The following is a 21,794-nucleotide window of genomic DNA, read 5'->3' as shown; positions in this document are numbered from 1 at the left end:
GCCTTGTTATTCTCCTGATTTCACGATACCATGCACCCGTTCAAGGCACCCAGTGCCAGTGCCAGAGGCAGCAAAGCAACCCCAAAACGTCACAGAACCTCCTCCATGTTTGACTGTAGGGAAGGTGCTCTTTTTGTTGAAGGCTTCATTTTTTTCTGTAAACATAGAGATGGTGAGGGGCCTCCCGGGTCGCAGTGCTAACTGCATCGCAGTGCTAGCTGTGCCACCAGAGATTCTGGGTTCGAGCCCAGGCTCTGCCGCAGCCGGCCGCGACCGGGAGGCTCATGGGGCGACACACAATTGGCCCAGCATCGTCCGGGGTTAGGGAGGGTTTGGCCGGCAGGGATGCCCTTGTCTCATCGCGCACTAGCAACTCCTGTGGCGGACCGGGCACAGTGCACGCTGACCAGGTCACTAGGTGTACGGTGTTTCCTCCGACACATTGGTGCGGCTGGCTTCCGGGTTGGATGTGTGTTGTGTCAAGAAGCAGTGCGGCTTGGTTGGGTTGTGTTTCGGAGGACGCGTGGCTCTCGACCTTCGGCTCTCCCGAGTCCGTATGGGAGTTGCAGCGATGAGACAAGACAGTAACTACTACTAATTGGATACCACGAAATTGGGGAGAAAAAGGGGTAAAATAATTTAAAAATATATAATTTTTTAAACATAGAGATGGTGTGCTTTACCAAAAAGCTCAAATTTGGTCTCATCTCCACAGAACATTCTCCAATAAGGATTTTGGCATGTTCAGGTGTGTTTTGCCAAATTGCAGTTGGGCGTTCTTATGTCTCTCTCTCAGCAGTGGGGTCCTCCTGGGGGTTATATGATAGGAGTATCATATAACCCCCTTTCATTGAGTTGGCGACAGATAGTGCTTGTTGAAACTGTCATATCTTGTGTCTGAAGGTCAGCTTGAATCTGTGTGGCAGTTGATCGAGGTGCTTTCTCCACCATTCAGATAATCCTTTGCTGCAATCTTCCATCAACTTTTCTCTTGCAGTCACGTCCAGGGAGGTAGGCTACAGTGGGCTTTGGCCTTAAACTTCTTGATAACATTACGTACGGTGAAAACATGAACATCAAAGTCTCTGGAGATGGACTTGTAGCCTTGAGATTGATTGTCCATGCTTGGCCACAATCTTGTGTCTGACCTCTTCAGATAATTCTCTGGTTTTCTTTCTTTTCTCCATGCTCATTGCAGTACACACAGTGACACAAAACAGGAGAAGGAGTCCTTTTCTCTGATCAAACTGGTTAAATTTGTGATTTTTTATATTGCAGGCACCTGCAACTCACTACAGGTGAGTTCAATTCCAAAGTAAAGGAGAAACACCTGCTTGAAATCAAATTATTTTTAACTACTTATAGAAGGTGCCAATAATATTGTCCAGGCCATTTTATAAATTGTGTATTATTTGAAAAAAGTGCACGGGTGCCAATATTTTTGGCCACAAGTGTATATTTTGTGTTGATCACGAAGGTCATCTCTTGGATGGGGATGCTCACTGTCTGAATGCTATGTCTGTCTGTAGGCTATATAAACACAGTAGTTTCCCCCATGGGTTTCTTCTACCTTAGTCAATATCTTTCATCCTAGTGAGGAGAGTGGTTGTGTCCCAAATTGCACCTTATTCTCTTTATACTACACAGGGCCCATAGAGCTCTGTGCACTATAAAGGGAATAGAGTGCCATTTGGGAAAGGGTGCCATTTGGAACATATCCAGTATGTTGAAGGGAGAGCAGGAAGAGAGAGAGAGCCTTGGAAACGCTGTCAGACAACCACCCACACACTTGTCCTTGTAGTATGAGGCCTAGTTGGCTTTCCTCCACTTGCATCATTTGTGCTATTGTGGCTGAGAACAACAGTAGAAATACTCATGAAAATGTCTTAAGAGTGTCTGTAGTACAGTAGATACAGAATACATACTGTCTGGATCCAGGCTTGAACAAACTGGATCTTGAGGAACTAGGCCTAATACCTATGAGGCTGAATCAACTCTTGTTGATGTCCGTGACCTTCAGATAGACAGACATGGTCAGTTCACAGTAAGCTGTCACTGACTGGACATGGACAATTCCAACACCAATGATGTGAGTCAGATATGATTTTACAAATTACATTTGCTGTACAAGCATGTCCTCTATGCATCAGTCAATCAAACCCCGATTTAAAAAAGGCAAAACAAAACAAGATGTGCAGTACCAGCCAAAAGTTTGGACACAGCTACTCATTCCAGGGTTTTTCTTTATTTTTACTATTGTCTACATTATAGAATAATAGTGAAGACATCAAAACTATGAAATAACACATATGGAATCATGTAGTAACCCAAAAAGTGTTAAACATAGAGAAAGTGGAGGTAGTTCCTTCTCCTCCCAGGGACAAAGAAGAAGTCTGAGGTGAGCCTCGCTGCTTCCCAAATGGAACCCTATTCCGATATAGAGCCCTATGAATCCTGGTCAAAAGTAGTGCACTATGTAGGGAATAGGGGCTGCATATTTGGGCTGCTGCCCCTGCCTTTGTCCAGGCTGTAAACTGAGTCCGCATTCAGCGGGAGCAGGGAATGCTAATGCGGAGCTTCATGAAATGGGTTTCCATGGCCGAGCAGCCGCACACAAGCCTAAAATCACCATGCGCAATGCCAAGCGTCGGCTGGAGTGGTGTAAAGCTTGCCGCCATTGGACTCTGGAGCAGTGGAAACGTGTTCTCTGGAGTGATGAATCACGCTTCACCATCTGGCAGTCCAACGGACTAATCTGGGTTTGGCAGATGCCAGGAGAAAGCTACCTTCCCCAATGCATAGTGCCAACTGTAAAGTTTGATGGAGGAGGAATAATGGTCTGGAGCTGTTTTTCATGGTTCGGCTCGGCCCCTTAGTTCCAGTGAAGGGAAATCTTAACGCTACAGCATACAAGGACTTTCTAGACGATTCTGTGCTTCCAACTTTGTGGCAACAGTTTGGGGAAGGCCCTTCCCTGTTTCAGTATGACAATGCCCCCGTGCACAAAGCAAGGTCCACACAGAAATGGTTTGTTGAGATCGGTGTGGAAGAACTTGACTGGCCTGCACAGAGCCCTGACCTCAACTCCCTCGAACACCTTTGGGACTAATTGGAACGCAGACTGCGAGCCTGGCCTAAACGCCCAACATCAGTGGCCGACCTCACTAATGCTCTTGTGGCTGAATTGAAGCAAGTCCCCACAGAAATGTTCCAACATCTAGTTGAAAGCCTTCCCAGAAGAGTGGATTCTGTTATATCAGCAAAGGGGGGGACCAACTCCATATTAATGCCCATGATTTTGGAATGAGATGTTCGATGAGCAGGTGTCCACATACCTTTGGTCATGTAGTGTATTTAGTCAAATGTGATGAAGGCTCTTTATCTTTTGAAGGAGAGCTGTGATTTAGAGTCCTTTCATTAGCTCCAACTGCTACTAACATCAGCAAGAAATCTCCCAATCTGTTGTTGGTTACTACTAGGCATCGTATAAACAACAGAAAATGTCGTTTTACGACAGGCCATTTAATTCATCTGGAACGGGTTTACATTTTCTCCCTTTCAGCATTGCATAGGATAGGTTTATTGTGCATATATTATATTGTGCAAGCCAGAATGGCCCTTAGGGTCGTGTTTCTGTGGACAGGAGGCAGTTTGATGTACAAGTACAACTCCTGGACGGGAGGCTAGTCTGTCAACGGGCTTGTAAAGGGCAGTTATAATGACAGCCTCATTACTGTTGGAAACAAGAGGCTGATAATTTGATGTGAGTTATAACACACACACACACACACACATTCATAAACACACACATTCATATACACACACATTCATATACACACAAAAAACTGTTGGATTTAGGGGATTAAGGGAACTCCTGCTGAGATGAAACAAGAGCCCTGTTTTCTCCCAACATTCTGGTAGCAGAAGCATGGAATTGGGATCAGCTGGGAGACTGAAAGCCAGGAAGCCTGAATAAAAGCAACTGATGGCATTTAAGATCTTGTTTGTGTAGAAGAGTTAATCCACTTCTTTACTTCAAAATAAAATGATTTTGCATGAGGATGAACATAAAACATCAGGGTAAGCTTCCAGAGAAGACAAGCAAGCCAGGCCTGATACATCTACTTGCCAGACAACCCAGTCAAGTGTCTTGATAAGATCTCTGAGTTTGAAAATACCTCTGAGTCCCAAATGGCCTATGGGCCTTGGTCAAAAGTAGTGCACTATTTAAGGAATTGGGTACTAGTTGGGACGCAGACAACCTCTCACAGCAATAGTAGAACTCTCTTTTGGACGTTAACAGGTCACAGACGTCCTACTCTCCAGAACTCTCATAAACTCCTCTGAGAGTTGTTTGTTTAGCTCTCCACAGCCATGCCCTTTACAATTGTAAACCTGGTTAGGGTCTGGGGTCTCCCTGGCAGTCAGGGAGATCAGGAGCCATCTCCTATTTCTCTGTGTGTGGTGGCTGTACTGTACTGGCCCTAGACAGCCTGTCTGCAGTCTACTGCAGGCCAACCAAACCTGGGGGATTTGTCTTGTTCTTCTCGGCGGCCGTCTGCCTGTCACGAGGCATATGGAGGGTGACGGTACAGTGTTGTGATTGCTGTCCTCATCGTTATCACTGGGCTCAATGGATGGATGTTTAATCTGCTCTCCGGGCCTACAAGAGTATTTGAGGGCAAGAGAGAGGGTGCAATTAGGGGCTGGGGAGTGGGGGATGGGTCAGGGGGGTACAGGGAAATAATAGGGTAATGCTGGGGGGGACTTTCACCCATGGAGGGGAAATGCCCCTAATTAGAACTGGGGAGAAGGCTGTTGTCTGACCAGATAAGTGGGTGATTTTGAACATATAATTAGGTGTGGGGCATACTCATCCAGCCTTCTGCTGTTTTGGTCCGCGGGACTGCTGGATCGGATTTTGGCCTCCCTGCACTGCAGCACAACAGCTGTGGAGCCTAGGCTACTCTCACGCTATTAGAGACAGGGAAAGGATGGGAACCCATTGACATTTTAATGTGGTGATTATATTAAACACGCTATGTGGTTACTGAGCAGTTCTGTCTGCAGTGCTTTCCCAACATGAGTGATTGGTTAGTTTGTAGTTTATCAGCCGCTCACCCTGTGTAATCATTGACTTTGCTTGTGAGAGCTGTGTTCAAGTCAGGCACTGTTATCTCTGACCTGTGTATCGTAGTAGGCACATACTTTTCTCCTGTGAAACTGTAGCCTAGTTGGAGTGAAACTGTTGGTATCAGTAATGCCGTTGGTTTGTGAGTCAAGTGGACAGGGTGCAAGGTCCCTGCGGGTGATCAGGCTGTACTGTATGTATGCAAAGTAATTTTCCCTTTTTTCAGTGTTACAATAACAATATTGTTGATCCTCTCACAGCCACACAGTGCTGAGTGATTGGAGGTGGGCATTGAAGTAGTCAAGGGCATTGAACAGTTATTAGTGCAACCTTACTCTCCACTGTAAGAAGGTCTTCAAGTAGTCAAGAGAAGGGGAAGACTTGTATAGAAGCTATTATTATTCCAATGCCCCCTCCTCTCTGCTAATGTGCTGTCACAAAGCGGCAGTGAGCTCCACAAACAAGCGGGCTGTAGAGTCGGGTAGCATTATGAACAGCGGGCCAAGCAGATAAATGCGTGGCTGCAGGACTTTCTCTGCAAAGCAGGGAGGGAATAATCCTGACAGGCTGTGACTACGCTTTTTTCGACTGTCTGCCTCGCTGTGTCAGGCAGAGCAGAGGAGCAGCCTGGGTGGGTCCTTTACCTGTAAACCCTGCTTTCCTGCGCTGCTTACATCTCCCCTGTCTAGTCCAGCAAGGAGGCCCTTTCTGTCTGTTCCCATTTCCTTTCTCTTTATGGGGGAAGAGTCACTACACAGCCCCACGTACCAAATGGCCCCCTATTCCCTATACAGTGCACTACTTTTGTGGGCCCTGGTAAAAAATAGTGCACTATATAGGGAGTAGGGTGTTGTTTGGGATGTAACCCACAGCTCTGCGTCATGCAGTCCGGCCCTGTGGCTCTAAAACGCATCATCAACATCAAATAGATGAAGCTCTAATGATGGAGATTAGTAAATGATTTCACAGTACATATGAGATGTTCTGCTGACTGGGCTCTTTCACCTGGTGATCGACAGATTTATTTTTTTACAGACGCATTGTTGTTTATTAATTGCTCTCCAGCTCCCTGCTGACAGAGTGACCCTAATGGACTGGAATTACTGCCGTCTCGTAATGCATTAACCTCCCCCTCCCTCACCTCTCTCTCTCTCTCTCCCTCCCTCCCCCCCCCCCCCCCCTCCCCCTGTCATCCCTCTGGTCTGTTGTTCTGCATGCAGCTGATTCCACAGCAGCTGGAGAGGCAGGCCAGGCAGCCCAGCCGGGGCAAAGTGCAGGATGATCACTGATCATGTGTTCCACCACCACATGGCCCTGGGTCTCTGGTCCACTCCCTGGGGGCCTCAGGCTCTGTCAATTGACATTGAGGCCAACTAGATTCCAGGGTGTAACAAGGGCCACGGGGACCCTGGTCAATAGGGATGTTGTATGTATCCCAAATGGCAACTTATACCCTACATAGTGCAAAAGTAGTGCACTATATAGGAGAGAGTGCAATTTGGGAGGCACCCATTGTAGGACCCTGGGAGCAGAGACCACTGCCCTCCCTGCCCCCTTCGGGCTCTTTGTTTTCCCATTAATCTATTAATGTACTTTAGAGAATGGAGAGGTCAGGAGAAGTCTGTTCATTAAAGATTTTTTCTGTTGTTTACCTCGTACATGGTGGTAGTAGGACAGATGGAGCTTCAGGGCCTTGTGGCTTCAACCCAAAACACTGAGGTTATTTTAGTCCCCCTTTCACACCCATGGGCAATGAAAAGGTATGCAAAGCAAAGGAGCATTTCACTATGAGTGTTACAGTACCTCTATCAATTGTTGCAAAATTCCTGTCTGGCTGCGGCCTATGACAATTACATTACGATCCTATGTATGTGCACTGGGCCACGAGGAAAGGAAAGTACATCCTCATCTCATGTCACTGACTGACTGACTGACTGACTGACCCTCTTGATCCCCCTGATCCATGTCCCAGCCACCCCTATGGCTCAGCAGGGGGCCTGCAGCCCACCACTACACTACAGACACGTCTCTTTAAGGAGTGCACACATCGCACCGAATGTGGATTTCCGTTCGTCTACCATTCATTTAGCGCGCTGTTGACGTCTGACTGCTGACATTTTCACGAGATTGTACATGGAAAATCAGTTTGCACTCGGTTCCCCTGTACTCTCAGCAGGCAAAATCTCAGGGGATCTGCCACTGATGGCCCTTTAAAGTTGCTCTTATTGTCACTTATTGACTCGCTTTGCTGTAAATCAAATAAAATGTTATTGGTCACGTACACATATTTAGCAGATGTTATTGCGGGTGTAGCGAAATGCTTGTAAGAAATAACACAAAAAAACAAAATACTGCAAAGTTGCTCTGTCAGCGCCGTCTTTGTAGATCTACTGCATAGTACATCTATGGGCTCAACACGGTGAGCCCCCCCCCACTGCCTGCCTACACTACTGACGTCATCTGTATTATTTACTAGAGTGAATATTTCATGGTGGCATCAGGACTGGGGACGTGCTGCGTTGTTACCAGAGGGCCACCGCCACCCATCTCATGGCAGGCCACCCATCTCTTCCTGCCCTTGGTAAAAGGCAGCTAAATCAGGGCAGGCAGTGAGTGTTTCATTTTTGGCGCTGCCTGTGTGATAAAACCAGATCTCAGATCTTAATTTGGGTTTTATTGCCGCTGGAGAAAATAGAGAAGGGAGGGAGGGTACAAAGTTACCGGCCTCCTGCTCTTTATAGGAAGCAGGAAGCCTCTTCACACACGCTCAGATTGTCATCCCCCTGCCTTTAAAAAGAGGGGTAAAAATGAACACCTTTGACATGACAGCGAGCGAGAGAAGCCCTTAATGTATTATAGATAGACAGATCAGGCTGCAACGTCTTCTCTTTTCCTCTCCAGTAATACAACTGTGAATTTGTGGAAATAAATCCTTGGAGGGAGGGAACATGAAAGGGCAACTTCATAAAAGTTAGTGGCTCAGAGAAACTAAGCTGGCTTTATTGTACAGTGCAGTGTGGTTGGGATGGGTGTGTGTGTGAGAGCAGAGAATGGGTGTGGGGGTGCTTTTTGAAGGCAACTGGAGGAGAGGCAAGGGCACTGTGTGTGGACATCTTAGGACAGTGGTACCCTATCATAAAAATGGATTGTCAATGATTATTAACGTGTCCTTTCCTTCTTATGTCTTACAGTGAGGGGGTCTTCAAGTGCCCAGAGGACCAGCTGCCCCTGGACTATGCCAAGGTACGGTTAAAACTAACTTATCCACTTTCTCACATGTCCCCGACAGTCCCACCCATTCAAGTTTGAATACGATCTGTGTGCCAGTTAACCAATACTTAAGCCTACAACCATAGTTAAGCCTACAAACACGCCCCAATCAACAGAATTCACCCTCACTTTCTGATGTGCTCCTTCTTACAAAATCATGTCTCTGGGCTACCCAGTAACTTCCCCATACCACACACTTATTATGAATGTAAATCTGTGTGTTGTACCACGTCCTGGTCAGGCTGAGATGAGGCCTTATTTTAACTGTGAATCTGAAGTGGTGTGACCCAAATGGCACTTTTGACCAAAAGTAGTGAACTATTTATGGAATAGGGTGCCATTTGGGAAACCGCAAGGACACATGAGTCACCATGTCCCTTACCCCAGACCCATAGACCAACAGACAGAGGGCTCAGGCAGCTAGCTAGCCATCCTCGTATAGGCCCACTAATTGTGCTAACGAAGGACCACAGGCTACTCATTCCCCTTGGAATGTCAGGGTTGATGACGGTCCGTTTCTCAATGCACAAAACAGTTCACTCTCGCACACTACTGTCAACATGGAAGTTTTACAGTTTTATACAGTACCCATGAAAAACAAATGAGCAGACATGATTACACAACCGGAGAGCGGCTGGGGAGTGGTAAAAGCACTCTCCAGCCTAGCAGCCAAGTCAAAGGTTGTGTTATATTTTTAAGTATTGCATTGCTGGAGAAAAGCAGGGTATTGCGTTAATCTTACAGAAAAGAGAGGCAAAATCACAAAAACAGTAACTCTCCTAAAACTCTTCATCCCGGTCCAGAGAAAGAATACCACATCTAAATCTCTTTAATTAAACTTTTGGCTTCTTACTCCGTCTTTTATTTTAAGCATTTAATCAGATTGTACAGGGGGTGTATGGTGGCAGTCTCTATTCGTAATGAAAGAATGACTCTCCCACAAACTTGATTTTCCCACTGTGCCAGAGTGTGCAGCGAAAGGATAAGGACTTAATTCTGCTCTGTGCATGAGAGGACCCCAAGCTTAACGCTTAACAAAGGAATTAAAACACCAATGACCACTAATTCATCATCTCAGTTACTGTACAGTCTCACTGGCTAGTTTTCCCATGAATTAATGAATTGCCCATACAGTAGACCCATCGTGCTCTATACTAGAACATTAGCATGCTAAAGTGTGTTAGGAGTTCAGAGGCAGTAATCCAGTGAGGTGGTGAGGTCAGTGGAGTAGCGCTGCTTATGCCGAGCTGCGACCGCTAGCGAAGCTCTTAAGGAGACTGTAGTCACGACAGAGAAGCAGTACACGGGTCCCCACTGGGAGGACGTGCTCATTGCACACCTGTCAGACACTGGTAATTACTGATACCTTCACAGCCTCCCAGTCACCTGTAAAATACACCCTGCTGGTGACTAGGGTTACGTCCCAAATGGCACCCTATTCCCTATATCGTACACTTCTATTGACCAGAACCCTGTGAGCCCTGGCCAAAAGTAGTGCAGTATATAGGGAATAGGGTGCCGTTTGGGACACAGTCCAGCTCCCTGGGTACAGCTCATTACACTATGTCCCTGTCCTTGCCCTCCCCTGAACACAACTAAATTCTAATAATGCTCTCATTTCACCCAGGCAGTGCAACATGTCATTAAAATATGGCCCTGTTGTCAAAGAGAGGAAGCAGAACGTCAGTAATGTAAAGGGATGGGTTCTGCTGTGAGACTGCAGCTGACTGTCTATTCCAAAACACAGACAGACAGACAGACAGCTTTAGTTACATGATCCTCCAGGGACTATGTTATTAAAAGGTCTTTATTGCAGTCCCCCGCAGACTCCCAGGTAGGAACAATGAGGGAACGTTAAGGTTTACTTTAGAGGATTTGGTTTCTTTGTCATCTTGGCTCAGCACGTGATTTCCAGTAGGAAATAGTATTGCGGTTATCTGCTTCAATCACTCACCATGCATTATTATGCTGCGCACATGCTGCAGTACATGGTAAGAGACAGTGCTGTTCTGTAGCACAATACAATACTTGCTTTATTGGTCCATTTGCACAGATAACCTATTCTTTATTTGTTGCTGTCATAGTACCCAACCTGACACACAACACACACATCACAGACCGAGAGCAACACACACATTCTCTGCCATAGTGCTGAGCTCTTTTCAAATGGAAAGATTCTTCTCTACTTTATATTTTGGTGACTTGAAGGCAGTGTTCATTACAGCATGGTTAATGTAATATATAATTCATCCTCACTAGTTAAACTACTGTAGCACACAGCTTTATTTGCGATGACATAACAGTTCATGTAAGTTAATGGACCAGTAAATGTTGCCAAGTCAGGAGAGTGAAAAGTTTTACCTCAGATCTACTTTTGGCCCTAATGTATTATTCACTGGACCCTTTTTAGTTCCACTGCACATTTACCTTTTACAATTCAGACTTTTACAGTTCTAATAGGGTGACGAGAACATAAACATTTACAGAGTACTTATTTATGTCTAAAAAAACATTTAGCTATGGTAAAACCATAGTATCTCAATGTTTTGATTCATAGCCTATAGAGAAAGAGACCGCTTCTCGTATGAAGGCGTGTGACTACAGTTGAGCTGTTATTTGTTTTAGGGACAGCTTTGACATTTTGAGGAAGTTCCTTTTCTCCTCGTGTGACAGAGGCAGCCAGGGCAACATATGGACGGAGATTCATGCAGTGCTGCCTCACAAGGGTTGTCACGGAGAGCGTGTGTGTGTTTGTGTGTTCTAAATCTGTAAATCCAGAGGATACTGTTCTTTAGGGAGCAGGTTTGGCTTGATTGGATAGAGAAGGACCTCATCCTTCTTGATCAGTGACTATGGGGTGTTCTCTCCCTCCTTCCTCACTTTAATTCTCTCTCTGATGTTTTCTACATTTCATGAACTATAATTCCATAAACATTGCAGTATGTGTTCTTGTGTTCACAGAAGTTCAATTGTAATTCCTAATTTTGGGACTGATTCATTCGTCCTTCATGTCCAGGACTAGTACTTTTAACTTCCTCTTCTGCTGTTTTGCTGCTGGTCGCTCAGACCCTCTTTGTCAAGGCTTCGTTGTATTATTAATACACTTAGTTACGCATCAACATGATAATCATTCCTAACTGCTGGAAACACCCTTTGTCTTAATCAGTCACACACTATATTAGTTTGAGTGTTGCCCTGGGTGCGGCCACTATTTCCCCACACCATCCAGGGTTTATACTGCAGTTATCCCAGTGTGACCCGATGCCTGTGTTTTGCAGTCAGTATTAAGGAGATAGCTTCCTGTACAGGCAGTGTACTTGTACGTCAACCTGCCTCATGCTACAGAAACAGGAGAGAGGCTGGACAAGGTATATCTATACCTGTGAGCCAGTGCTGATCATGTCCTCATGGTTGTGTCATGGCTACAGATCTTCCCTGACCCAGAGCTGGAGCAGCAGATCCTGGCTCTGCCCATCCGCTGCATCCACAGTGAGGAAGGCTGTCGCTGGAACGGACAGATGAAGCAGCTCCAGGTCAGTAGCTGCCTGCCTGGCTTTCATATCATTTTTTACCTCTCTCTCACTCATCCTCTCCCTCTCTCATCCTGTCTAAGATACCTTTTTTATGACCATAGCCCTGTGTCTCGTGCCTCCAGTGTGTTGGGTAGCGGAGGCCTGGCTAAACGCAGGCTGAGAGAGCGTGTCGGTGTCTTGCTGCTGACACATTCCTCTCTCCCCCCTCCCTCCGTCTCCATCAGGGTCACTTCTCCACCTGCGCCTTCAATGTGATCCCCTGCCCCAACCGCTGCTCCATCAAGCTGACGCGCCGTGACCTGCCCGACCACCTGCAGCACGACTGCCCCAAGCGCAAGGTCAAGTGCGAGTTCTGCGGGAGCGAGTTCACCGGGGAGGCCTATGAGGTAAACAACAACAAGCAGAGACCTACAAGCACTAGCAAGTAAACAACCTGGTTAAGGCCACATTTTTCACTGAGTGAATAGTAGTCTTTGTAGTGTCTACTCCAGGAAGCCAAGTATGTAAATTATGCTAGCTTTTGATGGTGGCAGTGTATTTAGAAATATCACGTTTGTTGGCGTGAGGGGAGAGACGTAGAACTGTGCACCTTTCATACTGTGTATTTTTCTCTCCGTCCAGAGAAGTGGTGCCTCACGGTTAAAGTTAGCCTCTCTCCCTCTCACTAACACCTCTGTTACTGTTTACAGGCTGCCCCTCCTCTGTTTATACAGGCCCAATGTGGCCTTTCCAACATAACAGAATCATTCATATGGCTCCAGCTTTTTATAGGAAAGTAATTTGTTCATTTTTCAGTGGCAGTGGGATCATACAATTGGCCCTTGAATGTTTTGGTACACCTAATGGAGAGCTCTTCTTTGACTACACCCATTCAGCATCGTTCACACCTTCTTAAGCCTTACACGGAACCCAAACCGTCTGCGCGCGTGCGCCATCGTGCATAAATTCCTTTTGTTCCCCTACACCAAACGCGATCACGACACGGAGGTTAAAATATCAAAACAAACTCTGAACCAATTACATTCATTTGGGGACAGGTCAAAAAGCATTAAACATTTATGGCAATTTAGCTAGTTAGCTTGCACTTGCTAGCTAATTTGTCCTATTTAGCTTTCTTGCGGTTGCTAGCTAATTTGTCCTGGTATATAAACATTAAGTTGTTATTTTACCTGAAATGCACAAGGTCCTCTACTCCAACAATTAATCCACGCATAAAACGGGCAAATGAATTGTTTCTAGTCATCTCTTCTCCTTCTAGGCTTTTTCATCTTTGAACTTACAGTGGGGAGAACAAGTATTTGATACACTGCCGATTTTGCAGGTTTTCCTACTTACAAAGCATGTAGATGTCTGTAATTTTTATCATAGGTACACTTCAACTGTGAGAGACGGAATCTAAAACAGAAATCCAGAAAATCACATTGTATGATTTTTAAGTTATTAATTTGCATTTTATTGCACGACATAAGTATTTGATACATCAGAAAAGCAGAACTTAATATTTGGTACAGAAACCTTTGTTTGCAATTACAGAGATCATACGTTTCCTGTAGTTCTTGACCAGGTTTGCACACACTTCAGCAGGGATTTTGGCCCACTCCTCCATACAGACCTTCTCCAGATCATCCAGCTGTCGCTGGGCAATACGGACTTTCAGCTCCCTCCAAAGATTTTCTATTGGGTTCAGGTCTGGAGACTGGCTAGGCCACTCCAGGACCTTGAGATGCTTCTTACGGAGCCACTCCTTAGTTGCCCTGGCTGTGTGTTTCGGGTCGTTGTCATGCTGGAAGACCCAGCCACGACCCATCTTCAATGCTCTTACTGAGGGAAGGAGGTTGTTGGCCAAGATCTCGCGATACATGGCCCCATCCATCCTCCCCTCAATACGGTGCAGTCGTCCTGTCCCCTTTGCAGAAAAGCATCCCCAAAGAATGATGTTTCCACCTCCATGCTTCACGGTTGGGATGGTGTTCTTGGGGTTGTACTCATCCTTCTTCTTCCTCCAAACACGGCGAGTGGAGTTTAGACAAAAGCTCTATTTTTGTCTCATCAGACCACATGACCTTCTCACATTCCTCCTCTGGATCATCCAGATGGTCATTGGCAAACTTCAGACGGGCCTGGACATGCGCTGGCTTGAGCAGGGGGACCTTGCGTGCGCTGCAGGATTTTAATCCATGACGGCGTAGTGTGTTACTAATGGTTTTCTTTGAGACTGTGGTCCCAGCTCTCTTCAGGTCATTGACCAGGTCCTGCCGTGTAGTTCTGGGCTGATCCCTCACCTTCCTCATGATCATTGATGCCCCACGAGGTGAGATCTTGCATGGAGCCCCAGACCAAGGGTGATTGACCGTCATCTTGAACTTATTCCATTTTCTAATAATTGCGCCAACAGTTGTTGCCTTCTCACCAAGCTGCTTGCCTATTGTCCTGTAGCCCATCCCAGCTTTGTGCAGGTCTACAATTGTATCCCTGATGTCCTTACACAGCTCTCTGGTCTTGACCATTGTGGAGAGGTTGGAGTCTGTTTGATTGAGTGTGTGGACAGGTGTCTTTTATACAGGTAACGAGTTCAAACAGGTGCAGTTAATACAGGTAATGAGTGGAGAACAGGATGGCTTCTTAAAGAAAAACTAACAGGTCTGTGAGAGCCGGAATTCTTACTGGTTGGTAGGTTATCAAATACTTATGTCATGTAATAAAATGAAAATGAATTACTTAAAAATCATACAATGTGATTTTCTGGATTTTTGTTTTAGATTCCGTCTCGCACAATTGAAGTGTACCTATGATAAAAAATTACAGACCTCTACATGCTTTGTAAGTAGGAAAACCTGCAAAATCGGCAGTGTGTCAAATACTTGTTCTCCCCACTGTATATGGTGATTGGCATCTAAAATGTCATAGTATTACCACAACGACCGGCAACACAGTTCGTCTTTCAGTCACCCACGTGGGTATAACCAATGAGGAGATGGCACGTGAGTACCTGCTTCTATAAACCAATGAGGAGATGGAAGAGGCAGGACTTCCAGCGCGATCTGGGTCAGAAAAATAAATGACTTATATTTTAGCCCTTGGCAACGCAGACGCTCGTTGACGTGCGCGAGCAGTGTGGGTGCAATAATTGAATAACATAGATTTCTACATTTATTTTGCAACGTGAGCGGTGTAGTCAGGGTATTAGCCCCACCTGTTCAGGATTCACATAATCCCAACCAATACTACTAGTGATGCAAACTGATTGTCATAGCTAGCCACCATGCATGAATCTGCAGGTAGCTAAAGTTAACTAGCTAACATTAGGCTATAACTAGCAATGATAATGGCTTTCTGAGATACAAATAATTTTACTACACAGATCATACACGTAACGTTAAATAGTGAGCCAGCCAGCTAACTAGCTAACAGTATGCTATTGTAACAGTATAACTTTAGACCGTCCCCTCGCCCCAACCCGGGCGCGAACCAGGGAACCTCTGCACACATCAACAACTGACACCCACGAAGCGTCGTTACCCATCGCTCCACAAAAGCCGCGGCCCTTGCAGAGCAAGGGGCAACACTACATCTAGGTTTCAGAGCAAGTGACGTAACTGATTGAAACGCTACTAGCGCGTACCCGCTAACTAGCTAGCCATTTCACATCCGTTACACTCACCCCCCTTTCAACCTCCTCCTTTTCCGCAGCAACCAGTGATCCGGGTCAACAGCATCAATGTAACAGTATAACTTTAAACCGTCCCCTCGCCCCGACACGGGCGCGAACCAGGGACCCTCTGCACACATCAACAACTGACACCCACGAAGCATCGTTACCCATCGCTCCACAAAAGCCGCGGCCCTTGCAGAGCAAGGGGCAACACTACATCTAGGTTTCAGAGCAAGTGACGTAACTGATTGAAACGCTACTAGCGCGTACCCGCTAACTAGCTAGCCATTTCACATCCGTTACACTATAACTTGCAATGAAAATTACTTTCTGACAAAATTAGAAAACAAAAAATAGCTAAAAATGTTGCTAGATTCTTACCAGTATACAGCCGTCTGTGTTCTCTTTTCGACTTCCTTTGCATTTGCAATCATACTGTACTCTGCTTCCACTGGGCATTCCACTGATTTCAAAACTTTGTCAACTTCTTCCGTGACAACAACACTGATCGCTATTTCTTCCCCATTACTTTCATCAAAAGACTCTATAATGTCTGGTTCAAATAAAAGGTTTTTACCTAAATCAGGGATTTCCTCATCGTCTGATTCATTTCGAGAGAGTCAGCATGGCACGATCGTCCTCCGGAAAGTAGTTCATCCCAAATTTTCCCACTTATCTTTATCGATAGCGCCTATTAAATTCAGAGCAGCAATGTTGAGAGCAGTAGCAGGACTTTTGCAGTTCCCCATGATATCTTTCATTAAAGCAGCGGTAGCAAGGATTATCCACACATACTGAGCAGCTCATGTTATACACAGAAGCATGCTACATGGCAGACCAATCCAAACTTATCTCTTGGCATGTCCAGCCCATCCATCTCAGCCAATCATGGCTAGCGATTCCTGTCTTTTTCCATGGCTAAACCAACTAGGCTCGTAATTTAACAATTTTATTTGTATTTATGGATGGCGTACACGTTTGTTATTAAGGCACATGAAAGTTCACATGTTCCAGAAAGCATTTATGCAAAAATAAAATAATTTTGATTTAAAAAAAAGTTTACTTTCAAATGCCTCTCCTGTGAAGTAGTGACGTGCGACATACGCCTAGCTTCTTGAAACGGGTCACAATAATGATTAACTGCGCTGGAAGCTTGCTAGTTTTACTAGTAGTTTTGATGGTAGTTTAGTTGGTTGTGATGATGTCACTGCTTGTGTTGTGACCTGTGTGTGTGTGTCCTGTCTTCTCTCCCAGAACCATCAGGGTATCTGTCCCCAGGAGAGTGTTTACTGTGAGAATAAGTGTGGCGTGCGGATGATGCGCCGCCTCCTGTCCCAGCACAGTCTGGCTGAGTGTCCCAAACGCACGCAGCCCTGCAAGTACTGTGGCAAGGAGTTTGTCTTCGACACCATCCAGGTTAGTCAACAACATCAACACACCTCCTCTGACCAAACAAGCTCTAGGACTTCTTCCTTCCCTACATTCTCCTGCATGTCCTGTTTTACAATCACATTTGTCATCACTTGATTAATGGGTACATTTTATTTTCCATCAATGTAGTATTTGTATTACTGCTTGGAAGGCCAGACCTAAATTAGTGCCCAAACTCAGACCTGTGAGAATGAAGTGTTTTGAAGGTTTATTCCGGAGGTTTGTTATGAGTGCTTCCCCTATTTCACTGTGTGTGATGAAGGAACAGTGCAGTCTGTCCTGGATGAAGGAGGGTTCTCAGTCTCTGTAGAGCGGGATGGCCCTGGGCCCACGCCTGCATGAACACTGGCTTTCATGGTGCCCACTACTCTGTGCCAGCCCGCTGTGCCTGCTGCTGTTTGTGCTGGCATTGCCCACCCCCGGTAGCACCTGTCACCTCTCTGCACACATCCTGTCCTCAGGCCCAGTGGCCGGCCAGCCACTCCCACTCTCCTCTCCTCTCATACCCACAGTTTATTCATCATGTCTCCCTCTTAGAGCACATGCTTTATGAGTTCAGCTCCATAATCAACTCGTTTATCTCATTCATACATTTTAATAGACAGCCATTAGTTCAATATGATACACTGCGTTTCTTAATCACTCATACAGTGATTCTGCTGTGCAAAGGGCTTCATGTTGTCTTGTCGATACTCTTTCTCTTAATTGGTGGCAAAGATGCTTGCATGATACACAGAGCGCATTTTGTTTGATAAAAAAATTCTGATCCCAATATATTTTTTATCTATCTGGCTGTCTAGATCTGGTACATTTCCAGAAATGTTGATTGATGTGCATTGTCTATGTCAAATGAATGTAATAAATGTAATAACTTTTTTCTACCCTCCAGAACCATCAGTACCACTGCCCTCGGTTTCCAGTCGCATGTCCAAACCAGTGTGGCACCCCCAACATAGCCCGGGAGGACTTGGCCAATCACGTGAAGGAGAACTGTGGCAGTGCCCTCATCCTCTGCCCCTTCAAAGATGCCGGCTGCAAACACAGGGTAAGACTGATCTGCTGCTCTCTAGCTGCTTTTCATTACTTCAGACCCTCAAAGAGAAAAACTTTGATTCTAGCTTTTTGCAAGAGGCATAGTTTTATTTTTCATTACTGGCCACTGCTTTATTGACGTCACGTTTCATAATTTTTCCACTCTAGGGTATTTTTTTGTGCATATTTCCCAAATTATATTTGGATTATTATGCTTCATGCTCCGGTTGAGTTGAAACCCTGTAACTTATGTCCAAAGCGATGATTGTCTTCAACATACAGCGCCGTCTGCCCGTCCTGCCTCTAGGCTCTATTTTAATGAGAGTCACACGTCTCCTCTGCTGTGACAGCGCATTTTAGTCTATTTTTGAAACTGACGTCAATCTGAGAAAATGTGGAGAGCTCCCAGAGTCAGAGCAGACAGGCTTCATGCTTTGTGTTTGAAATGGGCATTTGGAAAGCTCAGTCCATAGCAATGCAGATGGTCTGACAAAATGCATTAATGGCTCTCTCCCTGACCGCGAAGGCATCAGGATAGAGAGTACAACCAAGCGTGCAGATGTTCAGTACACCAAACACAAATGTGTCTGGCAGGGCTCCCAAAAGAGCAGCTGATTAGCAGACGGCCACAACATTCACTTACTGTAGGAGGCTTGAATGTGAAACTCAAACAGACAAAACAATCTAGTGTGCTGTACCACATTATTAAATCCAACACATTTCTATACATAGTTTGTACTATACAGAGTTTCACCCCCCTTGCTACACACAGTGAGTGACCTCTCCCTAACCAGTCTCTCCTCTTCTTGCAGTGCCCAAAACTGGCGATCGGGCGTCACCTGGAGGACACAACCAAGTCCCACCTGACCATGATGTGCAGCCTGGTGGGGCGCCAGCGGCAGGAGATCCTTGAGCTGCGGAGGGAGATGGAAGAGCTGTCAGTCAGCAACGATGGAGTGCTCATCTGGAAGCTCAGCGACTACTCCCGGAAACTCCAGGAGGCCAAGCTCCGGAATAACCATGAGTTCTTCAGCCCGCCCTTCTACACCCATCGCTACGGCTACAAGCTGCAGGTGTCTGCGTTTCTCAACGGTAACGGCAGTGGGGAGGGCTCGCACCTGTCCATCTACATCCGGGTGCTGCCGGGGGAGTACGACAACCTGCTCGAGTGGCCCTTCTCCTACAAGGTGACCTTCTCCATCATGGACCAGAGCGACCCGTCGCTGTCCAAGCCCCAACACATCACAGAGACCTTCAACCCTGACCCCAACTGGAAGAACTTCCAGAAGCCGTGCAGCACCCGTAACTCGCTGGATGAGAGCACCCTGGGCTTCGGCTACCCCAAGTTCATCTCCCACGAAGAGATCAAGAAGAGGAACTATGTCCGAGACAACTCCCTCTTCCTCAAGGCTTCCATAGAGATCCCCCAGAAGATCATGGCCTGAGGGATAGCTGGTTTTGGTTTATCAGGAGGGAAGGGAGGGTGAAAGACAGGCTTGAGACTGATATGACACTTACCTTGAGAACTTCACCACACTTATTCTTTAGACACTGACTGACTGTCCATATCCATATAGCCACTCCACTGTAGGAGCTGCTAGTCTGTTGGGTTGTGTTGGAGGACTGGACTGGAGGATCCCGCTATATTTAAATGGTAGAGAATTCTAAGTGTTTGGTCTGCAGAAACCATCACTCTCTGATTCTTATTTGTAAATGTTTGTTTTCTAACATTTTTTTTCTCAATCTGCAACAAAAAGCCTTGGAAATCGACAGTGCCTAGAGAGTTTATTTTAAGTTATATTTTGTTGTTTTTCTACAGCACAGATGTAAATATTAAGAAATGATAGAGAGATGTTCTGGGGGTGGAAGGCGTTCTTAAGTCTTTGCACTTAGAAATAATGTTTGGCTCTGGTTTGAACCATCCCATCTAATCACGAGCGGTCCAAAGAATAGGGCACAGCACAGGCTAGTGGAAGAAGCTCATCACACTCTCAAGCCCAACTGCCGTTTGTTTACATGCTCTTATAGTATCTCCCACTGATCCCTTAACAAATTCAAAGCTCTTGGTTAGCAATGTGAGATTGCTGTTAAGCCTTTTGTCAGCAAACAATATTACAGCTGTGAATTAAGTGTGTTGCTTCTTGTCACTGTTCCATCACTCTCTGTCTACAATTTGTAATTTGGCACATTCTATAATGCTTAGAATGAGAGGATCATGATCTTTAGACAATAAACAACAATAATTTGTCACAGGCAGATTTATAAGCCTCTAAAATACATCTCCTGTGGGGTCCTGAGAAGATAGATACAGTAGATGGGTTTCTATGCTTTGCTGGTCAAAGATGCTAATGTACAGTATGACGGTCTTTGAATGGGTAGAATTGAATCCACTCAGTCCTGTCAAGGGGTGATATGGTACATGTGCACTTAAGTGTGAAGGGAAAGCCATGAGGTCTTGGTAGGTAGGTTGGGGAGAGATGAGCTCAAGACATCAACAGAAAAACATGCATCTTTCAATGCGATACACGTGGACCACATTTGTGTACTGTAACCTGTATTCTTGAAATCTTCTCCCTTGATACTGAGGGCTTTTTTGCAGTGGAGGAACTGTTAAACGGAACCAAATTCTTTTTATATTTGAAAAATGTGAGCAACATTTGTTAATAATGTGTCATAGACAGAAAGACATTGGAGTGAATTAGCTTAACGGAGGGCTGTGAACTGAAGTGCATTCATTGTTTTTACTCAGCCCAGGTGGGCATAGGGGCTGTTTTTGAAAGATGCTTTATGCCTTGATCCCCTCCTGAGAATGACGTGTGGGTGCCTTGGAAAACACTGCATCTTAATATTGTGGCGCTGCTGGTTACCATGGCCACCAGCGTGCATCTTCACTTCAGCACGTAAGCTTGCCATAAGGAGAGGTTGAAGAGGAGCAGCCATGTGCAATACAACTGTCATAGGCTCCATCAGACCAGTAACACCCGTGGTGGAGGACTTGATCAAACATTCATGACATATGTGAATAATACTGATGTAAAAAATGCAGAAGCACATTGTCGTTTTTTTATTCTACATGAAAATACCTGGTTTCTTGTTATAATACCAGCCAATATTTTACAGTGATTTTAAAGTAAAAAAATAAAAATAAACATTTTGTAAGATTATGTATTTTGCAAAGTACTTAAATGTTTCATACAACTTTTTGTTGGAGAGTTAGTTTTGAGTTTGGGAATTTTATGGACAGTTTTTTAAGTTTAATCTCTTCTGAATCTGAATAATTGGTTTGTTTGTTTCGTTTGGATCTCACATATATTGTGTCTGTATTTCGTTTTTAAAGTATTTATTTTAAGGCGCCATCACGTAAGCTTGATTAACTAGATGGCAAAAAAAAAATTATAAGTTGAATGATGAGTGCTTCTCAATTTCTCTTTTAAAATAAAATACTATCTATTACCTCTTGCTTCACAATGCTGCTAATTTACTCTTTATGTTGTTGTATGTCTGAGTGTTTGCATCGCCTACTGAGCTCTCCGCTTTCATCCACATTTTGTCAGGTAGTTTGGCCTCTCATTGTTTACATTTCCCCCCTCAGAAAATGTTTTACTGATCGCATTGATGATTCTGCTAGTACTGTAGCACATACAGTAGACCACACTAGATACAGTTCCTGGCTCAGCTGTCTCGTGGGCAGACACCTTCACTTGTCTGAAACTACAGCAAATGTTACCTTAACTCTTGCTTCCTT

At 45.2% G+C, this 21,794-nt stretch overlaps 1 protein-coding gene across 1 annotated transcript in view; it reads left to right on the top strand.

Moving 5' to 3' along the window:
- LOC120028865 (TNF receptor-associated factor 4-like) overlaps positions 1-21,502 on the top strand; it is a 52,803-nt gene extending 31,301 nt beyond the window's left edge. Inside the window, exons 2-7 of the mRNA XM_038974117.1 lie at positions 8,323-8,374; positions 11,830-11,934; positions 12,159-12,320; positions 16,841-17,002; positions 17,907-18,062; positions 18,862-21,502. Of these exons, the coding sequence (XP_038830045.1) occupies positions 8,323-8,374; positions 11,830-11,934; positions 12,159-12,320; positions 16,841-17,002; positions 17,907-18,062; positions 18,862-19,494 (1,270 nt within the window). The 3' untranslated portion in view covers positions 19,495-21,502. The remainder of the gene's footprint in view (positions 1-8,322; positions 8,375-11,829; positions 11,935-12,158; positions 12,321-16,840; positions 17,003-17,906; positions 18,063-18,861) is intronic.
- The last annotated feature ends 292 nt before the right edge of the window (positions 21,503-21,794 follow it).

This window comes from Salvelinus namaycush, chromosome 34, assembly GCF_016432855.1.
Source record: "Salvelinus namaycush isolate Seneca chromosome 34, SaNama_1.0, whole genome shotgun sequence".
In the NCBI taxonomy this organism is placed as follows: domain Eukaryota; kingdom Metazoa; phylum Chordata; class Actinopteri; order Salmoniformes; family Salmonidae; genus Salvelinus; species Salvelinus namaycush.
Note: the sequence above shows the minus strand (reverse complement) of the source record. Positions and strands in the feature narration are given on the sequence as shown.